We start from the raw sequence: 13,549 nt of genomic DNA, 5'->3' as shown, positions 1-13,549 counted from the left end.
GTTTATAGTGCTGAATTATCATTTTATTTTGATACTAGGTTTTATTTCCATAAAACTACTGCGCTTCAAATTCTTTGTTACTTATACTGGGATTTTGTAGCTGGACTGTCACTGAAGAAATTTTAGGTGTTCTCAGTCCATACCCAAAGTCCCATAGTTTCAAATTCACCTGAAAGCTACTTTGTTTATTTGCTGCACCAGCCTGTTAGCTGTTCTTAAACAAGATGTTCTTCATACCACATTGCTGCAGTCCTAACACTTGGGTCATTCCTGCTGTCCCAGACTCTCATCTGCCGGTCCAAGATTAGTCTGACGCCAGTCGCAGGGTACAAACGCCAGACCGGCGCCATATCCTCAGTCTTTTGCCGCATGGTCCGATGCAGAAGCAGTTTTGCAAGTGCAGGTTGCGCTCTGAGATTTTCTGAAGTCGGAGTTTCAGACCGAATCCAAGTTGGCTAAGTACCCGTTGGGGATAGATTATTTTGGTTTTTCTTGCCTCAGTATTTTACGGATGTCAGAAAAAGTGAATAACTGTATTTCTTGTGGGAAACCGATACCTCATAGGGATTACCATACCTTGTGTATACCTTGCTTAGGGCCTGAGCACGACGTTGTTGGCTGTCGCTCTTGTGCTAGATTTAACAAACGCACTATAAAGAGAAGATTAGATTGTGCCAGGTTAGTTTTTGGGAAGCGGTGTAATTATAAAATGCCGCGGATGCTCCGGCCGCTGGCCAAAAAAGCGCCAAGGACAAAACAGCAAAGCCTAGGCTGAACTGAAAGACGTCCGTCCGGACGTCGGTTCTTTAGAGGGCTCGGTGGAGCCAGGGTTCAGCCAGAAATTTCTTTGGAATCCCAGGGAGAGACTTTATTACTGCAAGATGTGACCTCTCAGGAGGTAGGCCAGGCGGAAGGGGCTTCTCAGGTAGCTGTTCTTCCCTCCCTTCCTAAGGTGGTTAGGCCCTCCCTGCTGTTTCCAAGGCTTCTCCCAGGGGCAGGCCAGGATTTGTTTCAGGAGTTACCCCTAGTTCTTCAGGGTCTGTACCGAAGAAGCATATGCTTAAGATGGCAGAAGATTTGATTACAATGATTAGAGGTTCTATGCCCCCTCCTGATAAGAGGCCTAGGGTGGAACCTGAGCTTGGGAGTTTTGAGCAGTGTTCGGATGCTTCTGAGTCTTCGGCTGAAGACTTGCAGGAGTATTCCCTTACTCTGATTCTGATGTAGATGATTCTACTCCTTCTGCTTCTCCTCCTGAGGATTTTTCATTTTCAGAGACTCTTCATTCCATGAGGGAGCATTTTAAATGGGAAGGTCAGGATTTCTCTGATTCCAGGAAAAGGCTTAGGGAATTTTTGTTTCTACCCCAGCATAGGCCTTTAGCTATACCTCCTGTTCTAGATGTGGTAGAGGATGTTTTGCAGAGGCTTCTCTGAACCCTGACTCTTTGCCTCCTGCTCCAGTTAAACCGGATAGATATTATAGGGTGCCTGAAGCTCATAAGTATCTTTTTAAGAGTCCTAGGGCAGACCCAGAAACTGTTTCACAGGGGCCTAAAGGTGTTAAGGCTTCTGTTGTTAAAAATCCTGTTCCTCCAGATAGAGGCTAGGGCTTTGGATAGATGGGGAAAGAAAGTGTATACTTCTTCCACTTTGGCCATGAGAGCTTTGAATTGTCAGTTTCACATGTTGAAATACCAAAATTATCTCCTTTCACAATTAAAGTCTAAGGTAGATGCTTTGGCGGAAGGTATTGAGTGTAAAGAGTTGCAGGATTTAGTTCATGTTTCTGAACAGGTGGGTAAGCATTCTTTACAATGTGGTTTTGATGCTGTGCAGGCCTCTTCGACGGTGGCTGCCACTGGTTCGGTTCTTCGCAGGCACGCCTGGTTGAGGGATCAGAATTTAGCTGAGCATGTGAAAACAAGGATTTTAGATGCTCCTTTACAATCTGATGTGTTGTTTGGTTCGCCTGTGGAAGAAGTTCTAAAGAAAATGGAAGACAAGGCTAAGTCTATGCAGACTGTTAAAGATTTTTTGCAGGTTCAGCCTCCGAAGTTTAGTAGAAATTGGCCTACCAAGGGGTGGACATATCCTGCTTATGATTCCCAGTCTAGGGGTAGGTCTAGACGTGGTAGAGGCAGAGCTCAAGGTTCTTTTAGGCCTAGAACAGGAGTTCACCTGCTCAGTCTTCTGGTGAGGGCAGGGGTCAGTCCTTTCGTAAACAGACACAATGACCTGCCTTTTCAGCTGCCAGAATCTTCTCGTCTGGCAGCACCTTTGGGAGGAAGGTTGGCACTTTTCAAAGAAAACTGGAGTTTAATTACCCAAGACAGATGGGTATTGGATATCATTCACCACGGTTACAGGTTTTATTTCCATACCTTGCCTCCTTTCAAAGGCATGCCAGACATTCCTCCTCAACAAAGAAAGAGGCTCACAAGCAAATTTCTCTGTTGCTCCAAATAGGGGCCATTCAGCCGGTTCCTGTGCCAGAAAGGGGCCTAGGATTTTATTCTCGCCTGTTCCTAGTACCAAAAAGGGGAACACGTGGAGACCAATTTTGGATCTGTCTATCCTCAACACTTATCTGGACATTCCCAAGTTCAAAATGTTGACGTTACAACAGCTTTTACCTCTGCTGGGCAAAGATCACTGGATGGTAACTTTGGATCTCAAGGAAGCTTACCTTCATGTTCCTATCAGACTAATTTGCAGGAAGTATCTGTGTTTTCGAGCTGGGAATTCTCATTATCAGTTCTCTGCATTGCCCTTTGGCTTATCTACTGCGCCCAGAGTATTCACAAAGGTTCTGGCTCCAGTGATAGCTTTCTTCAGGCTAAAAGGAATACAAATCTATCCTTATTTGGACGATTGCCTGATTCTGGCTCAAGGAAGGGACGTGCTTCTTCAGCATTTGGAATATGTGATAGCAGTGCTAAGATGCCTGGGGTATTCTGTGAATGAAATAAAGTCCAGTCTAGTACCCTCTCAAGACATGTGCTTTCTGGGTGTGAGACTGAATACAGCAGCCCAGATGGCCTTTTTAACCCGGACAAACAAAAGAATCTTTCTCTTTACTTCCATCAACTATCTCATCAGTCCGGGCTGACTGCAAGGACAGTCCTTCAAGCCTTAGGGTTCATGGCATCTTGTATTCTGGTACTTCCCAATGCCAAACTGCATATGAGGAAGCTACAATGGTATCTCAAAAATGTATGGACACAGCACTGCCAGGATTTAGACACTGTCATTCAAATAATACCTTGCATTCAAAAGGAATTTTTGTGGTGGGCTCAGGAATGTCACCTAAACAAGGGACTCTCTGTGACCCGGCCAGAGGCGAGTCAGATTCTAACGACAGATGCCTCAGACACAGCTTGGGGAGCTCATCTGAATGGAAAGTGGATACAAGACAAGTGGCCTGCCAGACTGCAGCATCTACATATCAACATGAAGGAGATGTTAGCAGTCCAGTTTGCATTACTGGCTTTCAAGGATTTACTTCTTCCAGGGCAGGTGTTGATTCTAACAGACAAGACAACTGTCATGTGGTACATCAACAAACAAGGGGGAACACATTCTTATCCTCTATGCAGGCAAGCAATGATTTTGTGGGAGACTGCGTTAAGCTTGCAGCTGAATCTTCAAGCAAGGTTTCTGCCAGGAGCACAGAACTCCTTAGCAGATGTGTTAAGCAGGCAAATCATGGATCCCCACGAGTGGAAACTGGATCTTCATGTATTTCAGACATTGACAGTGTCATGGGGAACTCCAGACATAGATCTGTTCGCTTCTCCACTAAACCACCAGCTGCCAAAGTTTTGCACGAAAAAGGTTTCATCACACAGCCTGGAAAGTGGATGCTCTTTCTTTCAGTTGGAAACATCTTCATGTGTATGCCTTTCCACCTCTGCCTCTCCTCCCAAAGGTACTTCTAAAGGTCAGACAAGACAAGCCAAGGATGATTTTAATAGCTCCAGATTGGCCTCGGCAGCACTGGTACCCATTGCTGAGGAGTCTGGTAAGGAAGCCTCCATGGCCCTTACCTTTGATTCCACACCTATTGTCTCAGAAGGACGGGCATCTGCTCAATGTCAAGCTTCACTCTCTTCATCTAACAGCTTGGCATATTCTGTTTTGAACCATAGCAGGTCTCAGCTTCCTCAGCAAGTTTTGAATGTGATTATGGAAGCCAGAAGACCTAGTACAAGGAAAGTGTACGCAGGAAAATGGAAGAGATTTTTATTTTGGTGTGCAGCAAAGGATTTGGATGTTTCTGAGCCAAATTTGAGTGTGGCTCTTCAATATCTTACTGAGTTATCGGACAAAGGTTTGTCTTTCTCTTCCATTAAGATTCATGCTGCAGCAATTTCAGCTCACTATGATTGTGACCCACCATTGTTTTCTCATCCTTTGTTCAAGCAATTTCTTAGAGGGGCAAAGAATATAAGACCCCCGTAGAGCTCCTACTCCTGCTTGGGACCTCAATTTTGTGTTGGAGAAACTCACTCTACAACCTTTTGAGCCTGCAGCTACTGCTGAATTGAAATATTTGTCATGGAAGACTGCTTTTTTGTTAGCCATTACATCTGCAAGAAGGGTGTCTGAATTGCAGGCCCTTATGGCGGTTGAGCCTTTCCTGATTTTTCATAAGGATAGGGTATCTTTACGTACTAATCCTTCCTTTATGCCTAAAGTGGTTTCTAGTGTGGCTTTAAACCAAACTATTCATTTGCCTACCTTTTATGCAGATCCCCAAAATAAGGGGGAAAAGATTTTGCACTTTAGATGTACACAGGCAGTTGCGTTATTATTTAAGCAGGACTAAGGATTTTAGGCAGTCTCAGCAGTTGTTTGTTTCTTTTGCTTTGAGTTCTCAGGGCAAGCCTGTGTCAAAACAAACTATTTCTAAGTGGATGGGGTTTTGCATTGCATTTTGTTATTCCCATCATGGCAAGGAGATTCCAGCTGGGATTAGGCCTCATTCCACTAGGGCTTCTGCCACTTCAACAGCATTTCTAAGGGGGGTGGCAACTAAGGATATTTTGGAGGCAGCTACTTGGAGTTCAGTGCATACTTTCTCTAAGCATTACCACCTTCCTCTCTACTCTAAATCTAGGGCTGGTTTTGCCACGGCTATTTTGCAGGGCATGTTGTCAGCTCCTGCTTCCTTATGATTTGCCAGCCTCCCTTACCTCTGCTTTGGGATTCTACCCAAGTGTTAGGACTGCAGCAATGTGGTATGAAGAACATAGTACAGTTTTGTACCTACCATAAATGTAGATGTTCGAGGATCCACATTGCTGCAGTCCAATTTACCTCCCTCCTTCCCTCTGTGTTTAGGGGTGGTTGTGTGGGTGAGGTTATACTCTTGTAAATTTGTATATATTGTATATATATTTGGTGCAGGAGTGTGTGGTGTTTTTGGTTTTAGCCTTATCTTTTTAGGGTCTTCTGACATCTGGGGCAAGAAAAGACTGAGGATATGACGTCGGTCATGCGCATTTGTACCCTGACGTCCTGACGTCAGACTAATGCGCCTTGACCGACGTCAGCCATATACTTTGGTATTCGGGCCGACTGGGACAGCGGACTACCCAAGTGTTAGGACTGCAGCAATGTGGATCCTCGAACATCTACATTTATGGTAGGTACAAAACTGTACTTTTTACTAGCTACTGTTTGAAGACTGCTAACCAATTCATTATTCAAAGGTCATTCCTGCTGTTCACAGACTCTCATCTGCCTCCTATCTGTATTTCTGTGGTCTTTACTTGCTTCTTATTAATGGGCTTGAGAGAGGTATTCTTTTTTTCTGCACCCCTCCTCCATAGATTAGTATTAGGCTAACTGACCTTATGGGCCATTTTAAACTGGGTGTATATTAAGTTATCGAAAGTTCGAACGTCATATGGTCGAACCCATATGATCAAACTTTTAAAAGTTTGAAAAGCTAAAAAAAAAATAAACAGAAAAAAACTTACCTTACCGTTTTAAGCAGGGGGGCAAGCCAGCCTGCACCCCCCCCCGCTCTTTAAATATACCAACTCCGAGATCGCACTATAGTGCAGGAAAAGGAAGTCTTCCCATTCTGCAGTGTACTGAGATCTCCGTTGAAACATTCAAACTTTTAAAAGTTCGATCATATGGGTTCGACCATATGACGTTTGAACTTTTAAAGATTCGATAACTTAATATACACCCTTTTAAACTAACTATCCCATGTGAGAATCAAGCCCCTGCATCTTGTGTCTGTAAGGTAAGCACCTTAACCATTGTGCCAACCTTCCAGTTTCATACAGTGTTGTATGCAGTTTTAGCAAGAGTCCCGATAACCTAGAGCTGCACCATTATCAACATACATACCTCATCCTTTTAGAACAGTAAACTGAAAAAAAACTAAAACACTTTTGAAAATATGCTCTATTTGTTCATTTAGTAATATTCATTGTAGCTGGGGAATGCCAGACCTGTGAACGTAAAACTGAGTTCAAACTAGGGTTACCAACTGTCCCACTTTGCGATGGACAGTCCCTCTTTGGGCAGTTGTGTCCTGCAAAAAAATTGAAAAAATGGCAAATGTCTTGAGATTTAGGACAAACATATTTCCTATATTTTATGTAATAGTTGCATAAAAAAGTTATTCTGTTTCTGAAACGCCTAGATGTTATAAGAAACAGAATAAGCAACTAAAATGCTACAAGAATAACAGTTTATTTGGGCAAAAAAGTGAAGTTCTGTCCTTTGTACTGGCCGTGGGTATGTTTTGCCTTGCAAAATCTGACATATGTACAAAAAATGTACCACTTTGGGCATTTGAAAAGGTGGCAACCCTAGTTCAAACCTACTTGTATTTTATCATGCGGCAGCGTACCTGTCGACCTCTAAACATAAGTCATAGTTCTGTAGCTGGATTGTAGAAAATCATACCAGCGGGCCAAAAAGAAGAGCGCAATTTTGAAAAAGAAGTATTTTAGGTGATCAACTCCATATAGTTTGTGATTCAGCTTATTTCAGTTATATGTTAAAGCATAAAACCTTGAAAATCTTTTTTTTGAAGAAAACTGAAGAAAATCCGTAAATGTAGAAACAGTGAGGCAAATGTTGAGGTAGAACGTCATAATGCTGTGTCTGCATCATAGCAGTTGAGGGGTATGCATGACAGACTTCAATTTTTCCTGTGATTGGTCTTCTGAGCTTGCCTGCCTTTCCTGCTGTTGAGCTGGGTTTGGGAAGGATTCATAGTGGCCAGGATCGGTACGGTTAAACATTCAACAGATTGCTCTTTCCAGGAAAGACTGTTTTGATTCTTCCAGTAAATCATTTCTGAAGGAGGTCAGGGTACAGCATTGCCGTAGGCATTGTAGGTATTAAGCAGTTTTAATTGTAGTATGCATTCAGTAGTATATGTGCTGTCTTCATTTCCATGATGCTGCTTTCTTATGGAAAAGCCGCAGCACATCTGTCTTACAGAAGGGCCACTGCAAGCCGAACCTCAAGATTTAAATGTGAACGTTCATGAGGCACAAGAAAAGAAGTAAATAGCGAGATCTGAACCACATTCCTTCAGGAGCCTGGCAGGCATGCAAAGGCACATTCAGTCAGTTGTTTTATGAAAATGAATTTGCAGAAAGCCGCTTTCGTCAGCAGTGGCATTTGCACTTTGCCCCACCGTTGTGTAACATTGGAGTTACCTATAAATCTGAGATGTCTATATCCACCACATGCCTCCTGAAAAAAAAAATGAAATAACTCTTGAGGGTCACTGGAAATGGATTTCTATTTAATTTTGTGGTATTACCACTGCGGTGGTGGTGCTGCGGTAGCGTTGTCACCTCACAGAAAGACGTTGTCCAGTTCGATTCTCAGCTAGAGCGTCTTCTGTTTGGAGACATGCATGAATGGGCGTACCTTAGTTGAAGGTTGTGCGTCAGGGCTGGCAACTCGGCACATAAAAATCTACTGCCAATCATTAGTGGACCGGAGTTCCGCTGTGGCAACCCCTAACCGGGAAAAGCCAAAAGATACAAATAAAACCACTTGTTGAAATTTCCTTCAGTGAGGTTACATGAATGGAACCAAATTTTGAAAAATGGTTCGTGTTGCCAGCACTGCCAAAGAGGCAGCTAAGGTTGCCACATTACGTAAGCCTGAATGCTCCCTTTTTAGCTATTGCCACCTCCCTTCTCTCTCTTACGAGTTAAAGCCAACTCCCAGAGTTGCCTTGTGGACATCTGTCACCATCAGTGGACGTTTAAAAGGCAATGGGGACAACGTAAGTAAGATGCCAGATCTTTCATCCATGTCAGATCTGCATGCAGTCACACCTGTGAATAGTTTTACAGTGCACTGTTCCTCAAACACACAGCCCATCGACTGCATAAAAAGGTATTCCATTCAGTCCCAGTTTGCATCAGTACAGTAGTATGTGCTTTTGCCATCCTTTATGGGGAGCAGCTTCACATAGCATAGTGAAAGAGAGCTAAGGAGGATTGGGGGGGGCAGGAAATTACAGAAGGCAATCTTCAGCTCCATATTAAGCAGCGAGTCTGTGTGGCCTGAAGAGAATGGAAGAGGAATGCTAAACAAATATTCCATATGTAAAGCACTGCTTAAGATATTTTTTGGATATCTGGCATCATTCACTAAGAGGGGTGTATTTTTTTGAGCTTCTGACACTGGAAGTAGACCTACGTAATTTTGCATTTATGTAGTCATGGATGTCTGTTTCAGTAGGCAGGCATCCCTGGGTTGTATTTGGTGTACTGTGCTTTCTCTGCAGGTAACAATCACATCTCTGCTTTCTGTTGTATTTTTTGCATCATTTTCGCATCCTTGTCAATTACCCTAAGTTAGACTTTGGGTCTAGGGGCTTTAACCTGGGACCAGTGGTTAGATGATAGCCAATTATTTCAGACTCTATTGCTTGATTTTATTAGTACCTTTTACTTCTGTTTGAATGCATTGCATGCCCATTATTTGATCCTATTTGATACTCCAGCATGCTGTGTCTTTTTCAGGACCAAGACTGGAGTTCTTTTTATGGTGCGGTTAGGCTCGAGGCAAGTAAAACCATGCAGTTAAACTGTGCAGAATGTTATATTACAGCTACCTTTTATACAGTTCATGCGGTAGAGTACAGTTAGAGAACTCCTTGCATAAACATGTTGTTCTTAGTTTTAAGCCAGTTCAGAAAACTCATTTGGGCGACATCTTTTAGCTGACATTCAGACTTTCATAAATTTATTACTCCATGCTTTGTAAATGCTGTGAGAGAGGTCTTTTTTACATGAAACTGGATGAAAATTGTTCCTCTGTTGTGGCTATGTTTGCATAGTTTCAGCCTTGATACAGGAAAGGAAATGTAGACAGGCTTATTGTTATTGTTTGACTACGTTTAAGAAGATGACTTGGACCAGAGCTACACTGGTGAAAATTTCCAACCTTATTCTGGGGAGACCATTTTGCAGTGTTTAATTCCACTACTGTGTGACCATCATTGATTTTTTTCCCCACAGTCCATTTAAAGTGAACAGTATTTTACCACGATAATATAAATTATCTGGAATGAAACCGAACAGTGAGGAATTGGCAGATGTTTTCAAAATTCATAGCAGACCGTAACAGCTGAGTGCAGTATGACAAAAAATTGCCAGCCATAGTAGCTAATTGTGTCAGTATTCTTCTGTGTGCATTTGAATGTGTGTAGGTATTCCCTCTGTGGCCACCTACTTGTCATGTTATCACTTTTTTCTCGATTTCCCCACCACACACCCATCAGTTTTAGACTGTTGGTGTTCTCCTGTATATATGGCTGATGCGGGCTGCAAGACATTTAAAGTAATCTACTTAGCCACTGGTTCTGTAGACAAACCTTCATCCCATCAAGGAAAGATCATGCATTTACGTTGTGGTCTAATGGAGTATTTGAATGTTAAGAGACTTTGACGGGGGCCATTCAAAAATTCACCCCCCCCCCCTCCCAAAAAAAGTAATTTTGAAATTCATGCTCTGTCATGAGTCATCTGATGCCCAAGTGTGTTACCTGGCAAAGGCTGGAAATGTTAGAACGTTGTCTTGTTAGGCCTAGTAGATGATGTATTGTCGTCCGCTTTGATTGATATATATATATTTTTTTTTATGTATGTATTATGAATTGATGCTGCTTGTACAGCCTTAAGGCTGTTTGTGATTGAAAATGGTACATTGAGATAGTTTCTCATACCTAGTTAATATTAATAAATCAGAGCTGTTAAATGTGCCTCAGAGAGATGAGAAGAGCTGTTATTTTGAGGAGATGAGATCAAGGGAAACTCAACAAGTACGGCACATTTCCGGTTGAAACAGCTGGGAGTTTTGTCTGTCAACTTCCTGTAGGGTCTCTCTTCTGTGTCAACTTAAATTTTCTCAAATTAAAGCTTTGATATGACAGTCACGACTTCCTGTTCTTGTAAGCTTCCCAGGACAACATCACTTTAAAAGGGGAAAAAATGACTGCTGTTCCTTTCCTGTGAGAAAAACATACAGTAAAAAAGTAACTTTAGTAGACAAAGGGATTGTGTGGTGTTATAATTAACAAAAAAAAAATTATATATATATATATATATATATATATATATATATATATATATATATATATATATATACATACACACACACACACACACACACACACACACAACCTTTCCAACTACACATATAGGCCTGTAGTGTTTAGTCCCATTCCAGTACTCTGCTTATAGGCCTGGAGTTGTTGGTCCTGTTCCAGTATTCTGCTTATAGGCCTGTAGCTGTTGGTCCTGTTCCAGTATTCTGCTTGTGTGAAATGAAGAAGCAGTTGGATCAAAGGCTGTAAATGACAGAGTTTCCCATAGTATTAGTACAACTTTCGTCTGTAATCCCCTATTTTGATCCTTTGTGCTTGTCTATATTTGTGACCCATGTACTGGTGGTGAAGAGTTTATGTAAGCCTGCAGAGTGGTAAAGTCATTTCACTAGTGTAATCGTATGTTGGTGACATAAGGATTTTTCACCACTCATTAACCAAATTACCAAGGCTTTAAAATGGGGAAGAGCTTCATGTATAATTAGAAGTAGTTGGTCAGAGGTCACTACTCTGCGTGACCACAGCAAGCAGAAGGCCTAACTGCTGGTTCAAAGTTTTTATCCTTGTTCTGAAAGCTTATTGGGAATTCATCAGCTGATGGCGTACACTCCTCCTCCTCAAATTCCTTTTAAGTTGGGCATTAACATTGCTGCCTATGGGAATATGGTGGTCTCGCAAGTCACTGGCTTTCTAACTGCTCAAAGAGAAGGGGACCCTTGGTGTTTGCCATGTATGTTTGGTTGTTTATAGTTGCACTGCTTGTCCATCCAGTTAACACTAGCCGCTTTCAGATGAAAGCATTTACATTAAATTTTGCTTGGGGATACCAAGTTCTGTTTAAGGTCCTGAAGAGATTATAGTACTGTCCTCTGTACTATTAGAAGATAGAGGCAGATTTGTACGGTGCAATGTTCTCCGCGAAAGGTATGTTTTAACTAGAAAAGTCCTACTTCCTAAGGAGATGAACAGGACATTCTATTTTTAATAACAGAGCTGTAAATTGCTTGAAGATTTGGATTCACTGGCTCTTGCTTGACGGAAGGTGGGTTGAAGCCATTACTAGTCTTCTATTTTGGCACCTGATAAGAGACCTCAAAAGAGGCTTAACAGTGGTCCCTACCCTGGGGGTGCATATTGCGATGTAGGTATCATAGGGCCCCTGGTAGATTGCCCAGAACTTGAGTCTGCCTGGCCTGTAGCCAAGGATTAAGCTACAGAATAACTTTGCTTTGGATTGGGGGATACTTCAGGCCAACGTCATTCCTTAATGGGCCTCTGTTGGGTTCAGCAGGGCCTTTTGACAATGTTTGTGAGGGAAGACCATGGCGTCATCTCATGCCAGGGTATATGCCTCAGGATGGAAGCCTGTGGAAAGAGCTTGGAGTACAAATTTTGAACTGCACCCTTGGGGATTATGCGATTCAAGAACCAGGCTGACAACATGCCTGCTTGCAGTGCCTTCGCCATTTTGTAAGCATGTTTTCATGCACACGTGTATAACCTGTCACTTGACACCTGGTACATGACAGTCATATGCCTGCATGAATGTCCTGCTGTGCCCAAGATTGGGACTCGACCATATGAGGAATGCAGTATTCCCCATCCTTTGAGGCTTGAGGTTTTCTTAACGAAAACGGCACCTAAAAGGAAACTCAGACTGAGCATCACTCTTGGGCTGTCAAGTAAAGCACTGCCTCTGTTCTTTCCCCTAGTGAGGTCTGTAGTTTTGTTTGCGACTGTTCATTTCCAACGTATTGAATTGTCCACTTGGTTATGACCAAATTACTGCAGGTGGCGCACCTGTTAATTTTTGAATGGTTTCTCTTGTACTGTTTGATTCTGAGTTGGGGCATTTCAGAACAGGTTTCAGGTAGAAAGGGCAGAGAACAAAGTTGTATTTGTATAGAGCAGGAAAAGCAGGAAACCAGAATGTGTTTTGATCGTTTGCTATAGCTGCTTTGGCATTGGAGATCACACAGGCAGCCATTTCATTCAGCTTCAATTATTTGGGATCAAAAGCTTCTCAAAAGAAATCTGAGTACTGTTTTTATTTCCAAGCATGCTGGAGTGTCTAACATTCATTGTTTCCTCTCATAATACACAACTGTTCCCCCTGTTTGTAGGGTGACCTGAGAACTTATTTAAAACAGAACATTCTGTATGCACACAGGTGTATTTTTTCACCATGCAGAGTACATCAAATGCTAACATTTAACAGGAGTATATTTACTGGTATTTAGGTTTCAGACCATGGGAAAAATCCCCAGGGCAATTGCTGATGAAGCAGTTTATCAGCAATGTATATGGAATAAACTCTGTAAAGTGCACCGATCGTGAGTATTTATTTGTCTTGAGAAATGTTTGATCCTTTTCCCGGCCGTGGCTCGTGATTGTAATGCAGAAATGTACGTGTGCATGCAGGTTTGGCTATAGACTGCTTTTGTGATGAGCTATTAGTTTTTAGATCAGTTTCTCTGCTAATATTTGCAGATTGCACTGGACTGGTTTGTTTACTTGATTTTTGTACAGCATCAAAAAGTACAATGAGTGAGGTAAGTACAACATTAGGTAACCAATTTGAACTTTTGGGGTTTTCGAGGTGGATTTCTGTGCTAAGTCATCTGTGCTTTTGAATGGTTTAATTGTCACCTGTTTAGCTATTATTCAGCAAACCAAACTAAATGTTTATGTAGGCAGTCATGCTTCCAAGTGAAGTTTATCTCCTCTTTTTTCCTTCTGTAGGAAAGTGAAAGGAAAAGCACCCCCCTTGCCTTCTGAATTCAGGAATGTAGAGTCCTCCTTAGGAACCAAGGCAGCCGAACCAACGAACATCATGGAGCCAAATGAGAATTCCACTGACAGGGATATTGACCTCAAGGTAGTTCTTCCTGGAGGAGTAGAGAAATCAACAACTGTACCTGGGACGTGAGTATTTACTGCA

The 13,549-nt window shown here is 42.2% G+C and overlaps 1 protein-coding gene across 4 annotated transcripts in view; it reads left to right on the top strand.

Annotated features, from left to right (window-relative positions):
• Positions 1-13,549, top strand: part of COBLL1 (cordon-bleu WH2 repeat protein like 1) — a 1,696,088-nt gene that overhangs the window by 942,898 nt on the left and 739,641 nt on the right. For all 4 annotated transcript variants that reach the window (XM_044074828.1, XM_044074831.1, XM_044074829.1 and 1 more), the window contains exon 2: positions 13,351-13,533. In XM_044074828.1, coding sequence (XP_043930763.1) covers positions 13,351-13,533 — 183 coding nt within the window. The remainder of the gene's footprint in view (positions 1-13,350; positions 13,534-13,549) is intronic.

The sequence above is a fragment of the Protopterus annectens genome, chromosome 6.part0 (genome assembly GCF_019279795.1).
Source record: "Protopterus annectens isolate FY-2018-M chromosome 6.part0, PAN1.0, whole genome shotgun sequence".
NCBI lineage: Eukaryota > Metazoa > Chordata > Ceratodontiformes > Protopteridae > Protopterus > Protopterus annectens.
Note: the sequence above shows the minus strand (reverse complement) of the source record. Positions and strands in the feature narration are given on the sequence as shown.